At 38.1% G+C, this 14,606-nt stretch overlaps 1 protein-coding gene across 1 annotated transcript in view; it reads left to right on the plus strand.

The window, feature by feature from the left end:
- The first annotated feature begins 3,501 nt into the window (after positions 1-3,501).
- Positions 3,502-14,606, plus strand: part of LOC125641680 (complement factor H) — an 83,083-nt gene continuing 71,978 nt past the window's right edge. The window contains exons 1-2 of the mRNA XM_048861985.2: positions 3,502-3,728; positions 11,547-11,732. Coding sequence (XP_048717942.2) covers positions 3,671-3,728; positions 11,547-11,732 — 244 coding nt within the window. The 5' untranslated portion in view covers positions 3,502-3,670. The remainder of the gene's footprint in view (positions 3,729-11,546; positions 11,733-14,606) is intronic.

Consider the following 14,606-nt stretch of genomic DNA (forward strand, 5'->3'; position numbering starts at 1 on the left):
TTACTTAAAATCTATCTTTCTGTAGTTAATAAACTTACTTTAATGTTTTACCAGTGAGTTTGTCTGAAGTGCTTGGGAAATCTGTTGAGGTCACAAAGGCTGGAGCATGTCCACTTTCCTTTGATGAAGTAGTAAACTAATTTATACGTTTACACTTTTCAGGAGAAGATCTTGAGCAGTGTAAGATGGTATATTTCTGGAGTGCAAGGCTGGAGGCTTGAGAGATATTCTGGTGTTTCCCTCTGTATGGTTCACGAGTGGCTTAGGGAACATTCATGCAACTTAGCTGGGTATGCCTCTGCATGCTGATGGCTGAGTGATAACAGCCCCTGGAGGGTTTTGCTGCTTGTCCCTGGCAAAGCAGGCCTGGCAAAAAGAGCCAGCCCAGGCTGCAGAGTTAAGGAGGCACAGCAGTCCCACAGCTCCAGGTTGTACCCGTGTCACACCTAGCATGGGTAATGTGGAGGGAACACTGAGGAGGAAATACTGGTGCAGTTGCCCTGAACTACATACGATAATAGACACATTTTTTATTTTAATCATGAATGTAACAAGTTTTCACTAAGGGCTTTCTCATCTTATCTGAAGAACAAACACAGTTGTGTACAGACAGCAACAGCAGTACAAGTTTCCGCAAACTGCATCACAAATATGCCTTATCCTGTGTGACTAACTCCTGTTCAGGAAGTACCAGTACTTGGGGTGATAGGATAGATCAGCCTTCAGACAGGTGGAAGCCTAAGTCTCTCAGCCAAGTCTGACAAGGAATGCCAATGTATAAAACCTGTTCAGTAGTTGGACTGAGACTACCAGGAAAAACATATTGTCACTGGAATAGTTATCTAAAGAATAGCTGAATAAAATAATGCTTCCTGACTGCACTGTTGTACTTTTAAAACATACATCTATTATCACATCACTATATTAATAGTATTCAGTAGAACTACTCATTGATCAGTAACAATTTGTAGACTTTAAAAATTCATTAACTTTCTTACAGAAAGAAATTCTCATTGCAGCACCCAGCCAGGGTAGCTGGGTTGTATGCTGGATAGATGACATGGAACAGCTGCCAATGGTTTAAGACCCACTTCAGAAATTTGCCACGAGTGGAGTGTGTGGGTTGGGGGAATGTTGCTGCTACTACATGAATAATTTTATTCATGAAGCATTGCCAAAAAACTTCATAACCCCTCTCTGCAGCAGCTCAAACCCCTGCATTCTCTACCATCCTTAACACCAAACTTCATACAGATGTTATTTTTTTAAGGTACATTGATGAGAGAGACAATTTTATATATGTACATTTTTTATATATTTATATATATAAATAAGATAAATCGTATTTATGTTTTGTATTTATACTACTTGTTTACTATGTATATCTCTCCATTTCAGTGTCTCATATTCCTGCACAAATACAGTGCTGCAATGTTTGTGATGCAAACATTGCTGAGGGATATGTTTGTTTTAAACTTCAGATTAAAAAAAAAACCTTCCTTGGCATCTGTTCCAGGGTTCAGGGTGCAATCCAGACCAGGGAGGGGTTGTGTCACCATATGCCCTGCAAACCTGGGCGCATTACAATGTTTTGCTGCTATAGCTCCCAGCTGAGGACATTCTCACAACCAGCCTGTAAGCATGTGGGTCAAACCATACGTGTGCTAGACAGCCCTAGTTCAGCAGCTCCAACCTCAGTTGCCTATATGCAACCCCACAGCCCCACTCTGACTTCTTTCAGACTTAGTTACAACCAGCAGGGTGACCTCCCTATCCCCAACACACTCCCAGTCCCAAATTTTCCCAACCATGTGCTCTGCAATGTCCAGTCCACTGCTGAACAGTTCAGAGAAATAATGTTTCTTCCTCTAAAGACACAAAAACACATCACTGCCTATTAACTGAGGTAAAAACACCCATTTAACACAGCATCAAGTTGGTTTATTGTAAACATAAAACAAATTTTAAGGTTGAAATTGTTTGAAGAATAAACAAGTCTCTTGTTTACTGTAAACAAACAAACAAGAGCTGGTTGGGAATTTTTTGACAAACCATTTTTATATTGAAATCAAAACTGTTCACAAAACAGGATCAGTTTCCATGAATATTGAAGAATTATTGGAAAGCAAAGTTTCAAAACTGTTGAAAAGCCCCATTTTGACATATTCAAAATAAAAATGTTTGTTTTTTCAAGTTGAAATGACTTTACTGCTGTCTAGCTGAAGTAAGTTTTAAAAAACAAGAAAAGTCAAAATTGAAATGAAATGTTTTGATTGACTCAAACCATTTCTTTCTTTCTTTTTGAGAAACTTTTTGTCTTGATAGGGCATAGGATTTTTTTTTATATACTTTGAAAATTTTCACATGATGGGAAACCTGTTTCCCTCCCAGCTCTATTCTGTATAGTGAAAAGTATATTACTAGTTCAGAGGTTTCCAAACTCTTGTCTGTGAATTGGTAGTGGTCTTCAGAGACGTATCTGGTCACATGCTATGGGCTATACTCCTTGTTTACTTTGCTAAACTGCATTAAAAGAAGCTTAAAAATACACTAAGTGTATTACTGATATTATTTTTTCCACATAAGCCATCGTTGTAGATTCCACATATTGCGTAAAGTGATTGTGAATGGGAGAACAAATTGTCTGTGCAGTTGCCAATTGGAGAGGAGGTGTTCTATGAAATAATCTTTATTACGAGATGGCCCACCCTGTGAAAATTTTGAGAATCCTTGGTCTGGGCAGTAGAGTCCAGAATTGTCATGGTCTGCTGCAAGCATGAAGAACAAAAGGCAAGAGTGGCAGACTATCAGCAAATACAGGTACAGATATGATCACATGCAGGCAAAGTTAGTCAATTCCACTTGCTGTAGACTCTCCTTAGTAAACTGGAATTGCATGCCATCCTGGTTGCACACCTGTTTAAATTACTCTGCCTTTTGTCACTGGATGTGGAGTAGTAGCACAATGCAGGAGAATTCTCCATTTTCCACAAAAGTACTGAGCTGGATCTTACTCACTATCTCTTTTTGTTCAATTTCCCCCCCACCCATATAACTGTTTCTGCAAGGGCCCAATACTGTATTTCTTAGTGTTTTAGAATAACCTCAGTGTGACTGTTGGTCTGCTAGGAAAGGATTCAGAGTGTGAAGAAAGATTAGGTACCTGATCCTATTTCTGTTGTAGTAAATGAGTTTTGTACCTGACTTCAGTGGGTCAGGATCTGTCCCTTAGTTGTTATTACAACATATACAATTTAACATTTAATTAATTAAGCATATAAAACACAGAGAAAATATCCTTCCAAAATAAACTTTAGATTCAATGAAGCAACTTGTATTTATTTTTATTTGATTTTCTGTTAAGCAGGAGGGATTGTCTCAGATATGAAGTGTGTGGTAAAAGCAAACAGAACACCGAAAGAGAGCCAACCAATATTAACAAGTCTCTTTTTTTCTGCAAAGATTGCATAATACATGTGTGTAGAAAGAAAGAGACTATTGTGTGTTGCAAGAGGATTAGGGGAAGTGATTGCTGAAGTCAGAGAATAAAATCTTTGCAAGGTCAGCTCCAGGAGCAGTTAGTGTTAGAAGACAGATTGTACATAGCCCAGAACAACAGAAAGTACCATCTATCATTGTAAATGTAATGGTCTGCTTCTGAGGCACTGAGATGATATTGCTGGGCTATACTGTTTTGCTCCTACTGTGGACATGTACTGCAGAAAAAGGTAAGTTTCTTAAAAAGAAAGACATGATCCTAACTGATACGTTGGGGTCAGTCTGGGACAAGTGGTCTCCAAAATATTTTATGAATACAGATAAAACTTTCATTAACCATTTTTTGGGGGCAGAGTCTTGGAGTCAAAACTAATTAAAACTGTCTTGCAAAACTCAGTATTCAGTATCTTATAGTAAGTGTGATGTCAACTGTATATTTGGCTACGTTCTGCTGTAATGCCCAGAGCTATTAAACTGAAATTCAGCTTTTCCAATGATTACTGTGCTTAGAAACTAGAGCCAAGAAGTCCAATATGTTTGTCAGCTTAATATATTGAATTTGTGTTATTAAATTGTTGAAAGCTAACATCTAATAATTGTGACTAAATAAAAATCTCCTGTAGGATGAATAAGGTAAATATTATATATAATATTGAAAAAGTTATAAAATTTTCTTTTGGTTAAGGGATTTTGTTGTATTTACAGTAATTATTGTAAGTCATTAATAAGTTAAATTGCAAGAATACCTTTTGTTCTATTGACTGGAATACATTTTTTAAAAATCCTGGTTGTATGGCTTGATGACAGAGAAATAAACTTCTTGTCCATTAAAGGGGCAAAGTTTATGGATGGAAACGTTCTTCATTTTTTTAGTGCCAGCTGTGTGCTCCCTGTACGTCTTTAGAGGCCCTCTTGACATTTACTGTAACACGGATCAATTTCTTATGCCCTAAGGCTAACAAACTGCCTTTTTGTTTAATTTTCAAATGGTTTCCTCTGTAATATAAGAATGTGTCTATACTGTCTGATTAGGGTGTATAATAGTTTAATATCCAGTATGCCTTCTATTGAGGAACTCTACCTGCATTTGCATGAGAAGGGTCTCATTGATCGATGTCTCACTTCTATGATCACTTTTAATTTTTAATTACAAATTACATACAATCCTGAGCTTTTAGTCACCTAAGCAATCTCAATGATTTTATGTGGGAACTTGCAGCTGAGTAAAGATTGCAGGATTGGGACCTAATATTTTTCAGATACCCTCTTCTCTTTCAGAATATTTCAGTGGGAGAGAGTTTTAACTGGAAAGTCAGTAGGCAATATCAATGTTATTATTGCTGTTATAATTTAAACCAAATAATTATTTATTAAAACGTATAACTAATATACTACTTTACAAACCCTTTACTAAGGTCTAAGTTGTTTCAAAGTAGTGTAAAAATATCGTCAAGTTTGAAAAAACAAAGTGGGTCAACTTTAGCCTCCCTTTTACACCCATATAACATTTCTCAGATAAGTGGGATTGCAAGGGTGTGTAAATGAGGCAACATTTGATTCAGCAGGACAGATGTTACCATTAAATTTCACTGTTGCAAATCAGGGGTAAATCCGTTTTCTACAGTGGAGTGATTCCAGATCTACAGCAATGTAAATGAAAGAACAATTTGTCTCAGAGCCCTTTACTAAAATGAATTTAAAACAAAAGTGTCACCCATCCACACGATTGACACAATTAGTAGAGCACAGACTATGTCTTTAAAAAAACAGCTAATGGCTTATGTGTCCCAGAATTTATTTTCTATTTTCTTTTAAATATATTTTAAAATCATAGTTAGTAAAGTTCTTGCTTGAGCAATAAATAGATAATTGTGATGGGTGAAATCCTATCCCCAGTGAAGTCAATGACAAAACTCCCATTACCTTCAAAGTAGCCACGGTTTCTGTCAATAAGTATAGACGTTAGACAGAGTTTAGATTCCCCCCTGGCTTCTGTTAGTAATTAAATCTAAATCAGTGGAATAGCACCAGTTTGTGAGTGGAATATCAGCCTCTAGATCTTCATTCTGAAAACTATTGCATCTTTACTCATACATTAAGCTTCGTTACTTTATTTGTTAGTTCTCTGTATGAGACTTCTATTAAAAATGTGATTCATATCTTAAAAGAAAAATACAAGCTGCCTAGTATTATATAAATACTGTTCTGTTGTCATTAATAGAGTCAGGGACCAAAAAGTATGCAAAAATAAATCTAGGTGAAGTGAAATTCACAGAATGTAAGCTGATTCTTTAGCAATAATCACTGAAAAAACTGAATGAGCCTCTGAATTTATTGGTGCCACAGGCTAGAATAAAAAAAAAGAAAAAGCACTGTAAATGTTTGGGATTGGGCTGGAGCCCAGGCTCTGAGACACACTCCCACGCCACCCTGTTGGGATGTTAGAGCCCTGGCTCCAGCCTGAGTGTGAATGTCTATACTGTACTTTTTAGTCCTACAGCCCAAGTCAGTCAGCCCAGGACAACTGCAACTCCTGTGGGTCTTTTATTGCAGTGTAGACAGACCAACAGAGGCTAGGACTACTGGACAGAAGCTGTACCCAGACTGCTCGTTTGAAATTTGGGAGGGAGGGTTGAATTTGAGAGTTGTCAGTTTGCTCTTCAGGAGGATGGGATCATGATCACACAGAGGTTGGAGAAATAGTCTGTGATCAGGAAGGGAAGAGGTGCTATGCTTTATAGGTTTTCCCTCTGTTCTGGGAGTAAGAAGTAGAAGGGTTACTGAAAACTATTGTTATGTTTGTTATATTTACTCTGGTTTAAATAAGCATTTAGGGGTTTACCAAACCCAGAAGTTGGAAGCATAGTCAATCAAGATCTTTTGAAAAAAATCTGAAGAGTCCTCAAAATAGAGTTAGGAAAAGCAGCCAGGATCATCCAATATTCACAAGCAAGTGTCCTGAGAGGAAGCTTTGAGGTGTAACAGGGCTGTACCAGTGACCCAGAGACACCAATGTTGAACAAAGTGCGTGCCCAGGAAGGTGCAGTTCATGACAACCTGGAAAGAAGGTTAGATTTGAGAAAAAAATTTGAATATAAATGTTAGTTAAGTTTGAGAAAATTAATGTTTCATAGCCTGTTCATTAAGAAAATCTAACGATGTCAAATATTGTGAGAATGATCAAACTAGTTGCTATTACTATGTAGGCTATGTGCAATGTAGGCTTTTACAGTATCTCTTATGGAGACTATAGAGAGAAAATTACTTGAATAGATAGTTACTCTGCTGACGAACTGGCATCATGGTTAATGGGGCCAACCAAGAAGCCTACCAACAGCATGTATATAGAGAGCAAATGGAATTGTGAACAAGATCAATTTGGGTTTTATATTTGCTGTAATAAAAACATTATATGTAGCTTTTTCTTTATAAACATGCTTGAAGTGGGATTTGAATATGATAGTGTCCTCTGTGTGATATGATCAGTCTCGCATTGGTATTCTGTTGAGCTCCAGTGCTGCTTAAATGTTCTTGAAGTTGCTAATGAAAGAGACTACAAAAGCAGATGATATAGGTGGGGAAGATTAGAAAAGTTAGTGCTATCCTTAATGAAAAAAATAATCTTCATGAACAAAGAGCTTTTAACTAGGCCTTTCCCATTCTGAGAACTCAAAGTGCCATTAGCTTTTCTGAAATATACAATTTCTGTAGAATCTGAGAAATTCCTGGTCTCCTTTCAACCCAAGTTTTTTCTAGGAAATCTTAAAATGTCCCACTTCATTAATGCTGGGGGAAAATAAATTGCACTGGAATCTTGCATAAAATTCACACACTGAATTAAATGATATAAAGAAAACCAAATCTAGAATCACGTGCAACCATTGAAATGATCATAAGATATTTATTTTAATTTGTCAACAAAAACAATATTGTCAAAGGTGTCATTTATTAAAGAAAAAAAATGAAGCAGACACTGAAGTTTCCCTTTGATTTTCCCTTTGATGTAAGCATGCACAGTAAATAAGAGTTTCTCATAGACATTAAGGGAAAAATTCACTACTTAATGGAATTTATGCACTAAAAAATGGAAACACTTAAATACACATTCTGTCCTTCTCACTACCTATTTGAACTTCAAGGTGAATACTTGGTGCACAAATGTGTCATAAAGATGCATTACAGATGTATGAAAAAAACTGAGGGCCCAATGTTTTTTATATGTTACTGCTGCACAAACACTCCTGCAGCCAAAATGCTGATATTTAGTTATAGAACTATTATCATTTATCCATTCAAGTGAGCAGAACAGTATGCAGAAGTTTTGGAACTGGAAGAAAGAAAAGATATCTTTTTGAGAGAAAGTGAAGATGAGGAATACATTTCACTTAGTTGTTGCTATGTAGTAATTGCTAGTGATTAATCAGGCTATCAATCCAACATGTTGTTAAAAAAAGTGGGGGAGCAAAAAGTTAAAGCATTAAAAAAGCAAATGAGCTTTAATGCGTCTTGCTAGTTACTCTGTGGAAGTCCCAGCATCTGGTTTTTGATAGCATGTGAGCACCCTCTAGTGGGTTTAGAGTAATAATTTTACACAGTTGTACACTTTAGTTTTACAGACTTCTTCTGTAATAAATGGTTCTCCTGGTTTTGCATAACTTTCTGAGATTGTGTTCCTTACACAGCTATAGGCATTCATATTAGTGAATTATAAATGATGAGAGGTAAAGGAGTTTTTGGTGCAAATGAAATGAAATTCATTTCCTACATAAAGACAGTAATTAGGATTTATGCTGCCGAAGTTCAGGGGTACCGGGGAACTGAAATCTACCGCTCCCAACTGTTGCCAGGGCAGGAACCCATAGTGCAGCTTCCTCCTCCCACCCCAGCCTAGCAACCACATCTTGTCCCTGCCCACTTGCTTAATTGTTCATTGTGTGTCTCCCTTCTAGTCAGCACCAGGACAACATCCAACAGCGGGGCAGCATGGAGACCCCGTTATATGGCATTCAAGGTGTATGTCTATTGCTGCCTCCAATCTTCATGTGACCTAACCACCTGAGCGGTGCAAAGGACCTTGCACAAACTTTCCTGAACTGAATGAATCTCATTGGGAGTAAATGCCTTATGACTGAACATTTTGGGTCACTTTGGGTGACCTAAACACCCTTTTATCTAGTGATGTCTGGAAACAATAATAGGCTACCACCCAGGACACTAGGCTGCATGGAGAAGCCTCAGAGCGGTGTTAAGCCAGTTGGCCTGTGACTGTTTTCAAACACTGGGACTATGGGATTGTTTGGCAAGCTCTGTGAATGTTAGGGGAGGAGAAATCCAGCAAACAAAAAAGAGCAGTCGTGAGTGTGGTCCTGAGAGGGAGAAGAGACAGAGTATCCTTGGGTGCAGAAGAGACTGGAGGGGCAGACTTGGAAATTGTGAGCAAGGAAACTGTCTGTTTGCTGTTCATTCTTGCTCTGTTCAGGGCACTGGGACTTTGTATACATTCTTTGGAATGGTACATGAGAATATACCTGATTCCTGTAATCAATTTCTCTGAACAGAAACAACCCTTCAAGTCCCTGAATATAATCGCTCAGGCCAGAAGAGCAACATTATTGTGGATGAGAGTTGCTGCCTTTCAAAGAGGTTAATTGCAGTCATCTATGCACTGAGAACAGGAAATGTTAGGTCAGGGATCGGCAACCTTTGGCACGCGGCCCACCAGGGTAAGCCCCTGGCGGGCCGGGCTGGTTTGTTTACCTGCCATGTCCGCAGGTTCAGCCGATTGCGGCTCCCACTGGCCACGCTTCGCCGCTCCAGGCCAATGGGGGCTGTGGGAAGCAGCACAGACCAAGGGATGTGCTGGCCGCCACTTCCCGCAGCCCCCATTGGCCTGGAGTGGCGAACCGTGGCCAGTGGGACCCACAATCGGCTGAACCTGCAGACGCAGCAGGTAAACAAACAGGCCTAGCCCGCCAGGGGGCTTACCCTGGTGGGCCGCGTGCCAAAGGTTGCCGATCCCTGTGTTAGGTCATTGGTTGTATTGGGGACAATTTCTTTTTACATTTTCAAGTATTTTCATGTATTCTATGCAATTTTTTCCTCACTGTAGATTTTTCTGGGGTGTGTGTGTGTCAGAGAGAGAGAGACAGAATCTCTGTGCATCATTGTATGGGAAGGATTTTGTTTGTTTTACTGTGGATATTTTTGGGGGGATAGGAGAATATCAGATCTCTTATGCTTGTTTTTAAAATCTTTAAATGTAGCAGCCTCTATATTGTTTTGTGGCCAGTACCGATAAAGAGCATGTGACTTAGAGAGTCAAAAAGTAAATAAAAACTCTTGAGCAAGAGAGATAATCTAGTGGTTTGAGTATGAACCTGGTGATCAGGAGCTTCTGAATTCAAGGGGTAAAATTTTCAAAACACCCAAGTCCCACTGTCAAAAGTAACATAGGCACTTGAGATCCTAAATCTCTTTGAAATCAATAGTATTTACAGTCTGCAGTGCTGTAAAATAGGATTTACGCTCCCCAGTACTTTTGAAAATGTTACTCTGAGTCTTCATGTCTGTTCTTCCCTCAGAAGAGAAGGCTAAAAGCAGGTTAGAAACAAACAAAAAGTGTCTAAATAGAGCGAAGTCTAGAACTCACAGAGAAGGTCCCTTTTGTCTTTGTGACAGTGGCTGCACAGCTAGAATTAGTAGCCCCTAGCAGTTTAGTTTGCTTCCTTTTATATATTCTACAGAGCCTAGTGAGCTCTGTTTCCTCAATCTGCTAATTCTTTTCTACTTGCACATGTGCCCATACTGATGACCCCAAGCATTCAAATATCATGAGTTGGGCCCCAGCAAATCATAAGATGTTAAAAATAATAAATTTGGGGTACTTTTTATTTGCCTTCTGGGTTTTTGAGCCTTTAGGGTTCATGTTTTCCAGTCTTCTCCATAACCATGAGGGCTAGAAACTTCACAAAAATGAAAACTGATATTCTCATATAATCCTATAACTCCAGGAAATCAGGCTTTAAGGGCAACACCAAATATGAGATTTGAAATGAAATTCCAAGAGCTAGCAACACTGGGAGCTCTGCCTGGAGCCTCTGGGGTTTTCGAGCCCTTCTTATTTTATTCTCATTGTGCTCAGGAATATCATACTGGAATAAATGCAACCACTTCCCCTTATTTTTTATAGCCTGGATTAGACTCTGTAGAGAAGTTATTTTCCTGGACACAGGTTAGGAGGCATTGTAAGAAGCTGTGGGGAAGGGAATGTGAGAGTATTGATTGACCTGAAGAAAAGTGTCATGACAGACAAAAATCTGTGACAGAAAACAAAATGATTGAAGGATGAAGAGGATGTGATATGGATTTCTGGAATTCACCAGTTCTCTGTGAACACAAATAGTCCTCAGTATTGGAGGGAGTGGGAAGGTTGGGACTCAAATTGAAGATGTGTGGAGAACCTAAGGAAGGGGATTTGGCAGAATTGGGTCAGTGGAAAGCAGAAAGTTGATGTCAGCCAGTGATGGGAAGTAGTAGTAGTTATGGAGATTAGAGCTGCAGAAGTAGAGGTCTTGGGAGCTGGGCGTATCTTTATCCTTTTTTCCTCTGGTGGTGGGAGGGCTGGCCTGGGGGAGCTGCAGTTGAGGGAGAGAAGACAGTAGTAGGGGGGTCTCTTAAGTTGAAATCAAAGCAATTATCTCTGTTCCCACTCTCTATATTATGCATCTACTGTCCCTTTTATGTATTGAAAGATAATTATCCCCAGTATCTACATATTTTTTGTTTCACATTTGATTGATAATTTTGGTTTGCTATGGGATATGTACCAAGTTTTTCCCATTCTATTAAAAATCAGGTTAGTATCCCATTTGCAGTTGTTTGTGGTCCCTTTCAGTTGCCCATGATCTTTCTAAACAACACTGTGTGCTGATTACAATCAAGAAGCTGCACTTGCTTGCTCTCAAATCTTTCTTCCTTATGGTTAACATTATTTTTGGGTATTTACCATCTATTTTAATAATAATTATTCTCATTTACTTAATTTCTAGATTGTGAAACTCCACCTCCTAGAAGAACGAAGGAAATAATTACAGGAACATGGGACAAGGCATCCTATCCACATGGTACTTCAGCAACTTACAACTGTCGACCTGGGTACATAAAACTTGGTCGTGTTACATTTGAGTGTAAAGATGGGATGTGGAAACATCTCTACCCATATGTGGAATGTATAAGTAAGTATCTTCACAAATTGTGAAAATGTTCAACTGAAATACTTTCAGTCATTTTCCTTTTTTATTCAGGTCTTTGGGTACTTCAGTTGGAGTTTTTTCTGTCGTAATTCCAAGATTTGGCCCCTAAAATTTAGTGAGGAAGAAAATTCCATTAAAAAGAATCTTTATTATTACTACAGTGATTTACAATACAGACACCAAAGGTACAGATAGAGGATTTAGCAAAGCAGTTTTTTTTAACAGTTGTTCAATATAAATGTAGCTACTTCATAGTAAGAAATAACTAGAACTGAGCAAATTCAGAATTTCCATCCTATGGGAAATTCTTACATTTGTTTTTGTCATAAATTGGGATGAAAAGTTTAAATTTTGAAATGTTTCACAGAATGGAAATAAAAAAAAATGATTCTGAAAGGTCAAAACATTTTATTTCAACAGTTTTGATTGAAATGAAACATTTTCAATCAGTTCTATTTAAACACATTTTACCAAAGTGATGCATTGCCTCATGGGAGTTGATGTTCAGGAGCCTTGAAATCTCCATTCTTCCCATATAGGCTCCCTGACCAGACTACAGCACTTATTATGTTCTGAGAATCATGTGACCTCCACATTGTGTCATTCATATCAATCAGAGGGAAATCCACGTTGCAATATGGGAGATGTAGTGCTCCTGGGAACATGGCCTGCAGGAGAGAAGGGGGGCTCAAACTACATCTCCCATTATATAATGAATTCATAGGGAAATGCAATTAAATGTTTTATTGACCTGATTCAAAACTAAATATTTTGTCAGTTCAAGAAATTGAAACATTCTAATTCAGGTTGAAGTGACGCAAAATGAAATATTTCATTTAAATTTTCCTAATGGAAAATCAAAAATGTTTAGCAAAATCAAGATTTTTCCCAAAGAAAATGTCAATTTTGCAGAAACTGCATTATCCACCAGAAAGTCATTCAGACAGAAAATTCCTGACCAGCTCTATGAATAATTAAGTCAGGTTAACATCTACTGTAATTTTCAGTTGAAAAGTAAACCTCCCATAAATTTTACCATATGTTCTTTCAAGACTGATGTTGTAGATATCATATAATCATTTAAAAAGAGATTATGTTTGGAAAGCACATTGAAGAAGCAAAGCGGTCTGAATAAAGTCTAGCTCTCTGAAGGTCATTAAATAGTGCTTGTTCCAAGAATGAACAGGGCCAGCACTTTTAGAACGGGGTCCCACAATTCCTTTCCTTTTGAGTACATGCTCAAGTGACTACTTCTCTCTTCACTTGGTCTTCCTTTAAATCTGGAGTCCGTTATCTTCTCTGAGTCATCCAAATATGCTTCTTTCCCAAATAGTCTACATTTCCAATAAAAATACCCTACATATAGTAAAGTTAATTTGACATGAAGATCATTAAGAGAAGATCATAGATTCTAGGACCAGAAGGGATCATTATGATAATCTGGTATGACCTCCTGCATAACCCAAGCCAAAGAACATAACCCAGTAATTTCTGCATCAAGGCCATAAGTTCTGTTTAAGATATAACATTGATTTAAAGATCGCAAGTGATGAAGAATCCATCCTGTCCCTAGGTAAACTGATCCAAATGGTTAATTACTCTTTTTTTTTCCTATTTCTAGTTTGAATTTACTTAGCTTCAACTTCCAAACATTTGATTTTGTTATGCCTTCTTCTTAGTTTAAAAAGCAGTCTATTAGTGGAAATCACTTCCCAGTGGAGACACTTGTGGACCACGATCAAATCTCTATTTAATCTTCACTTTGATAAACTAAATAGATTGAGCCTCTTAATTTCTCAGTCAGGCATGTTTTCCAGACGTCTAATCATTCTTGTTGCTCTTTTCTGAGCTCTTTGCAATTTATCAATGACTTTTTTGAAGTGTGAACACAAAAACTGGATACAGTATTCCAATAATATACAGTAAAGAAATCAGAGATGTAAAGTTATGTAGAATAGCTAGAGAACTAGTGTAAATGGTTCAGAAACTTAGCCAGTGAGGCCCTACTCTTAAATATGAAATATAGGGTGATGTGACCATAATCCCCTTCTGTCCCTCCTTTTTTCCAGGAACATACCAAAGACACTCTTTTACTACGGGCTTTTTGCTCTTCCCTTTGGGACATGCACTCTGTGAAGAATCTCTCTTCTATGTACAAGTCAGTTGCTTCTGCAGCTGCTTCCACAGACGTCTCCCACCCTGCCGCCCTCTCCTGCTTAGAGCAGACGTCAAAGAAATGTTCTTGAGCAAATAGATCTATTAACTGGTCATAAGTTTCTGCCCCTTTACTTTTTGTCATTTTTTTTTCAAATAATCCACCATTTTATGAATTTATTCCCTCTGACTTAACTTGTCAACCTTTTAAAGGTTTATAAACTTTGTGGTATGCTGCTGGTGTAATTTGAAACCTTTTTGACACAGACAATTTTAAAATGTCATACTTCATAGTCTCATTTACATCCACATAATTTAACACCTGCAAAGTTTTACCATTGAGTTTGGAGAGTAAGATGGTCATTCTCCAGTCATCAGAGTTGTTATGTACACTGCAGATCCTTTCAAAGGTGGTTAAATATTCTTCAGTGCAATCAGTCTCCCGGTAACTAGGGCACAGTTTGTCCCAGCTGTGTGATCCCTGGTGTGCTGAAGGATCTGCTTTTGTAAGTCCAGTATGCTCAGGGCGTGTTGCCTGCCATCTCTTTGTCTTGCCTCTCCTCCTTTTCTTTTACCTCTGCTTCTTGGGCTTCAAAATTTTTGTCTTCCAGCTCCAGTACTCTCTGGTATGTGGCTTCCACTGCGGCCCATTTCTTTTTGGCTTCCCACACATGGTTCCTTCTCTACTTTTGCCACCTCCTA

Source organism: Caretta caretta, chromosome 8 (assembly GCF_965140235.1).
Source record: "Caretta caretta isolate rCarCar2 chromosome 8, rCarCar1.hap1, whole genome shotgun sequence".
NCBI classification, from domain to species: Eukaryota; Metazoa; Chordata; order Testudines; family Cheloniidae; genus Caretta; species Caretta caretta.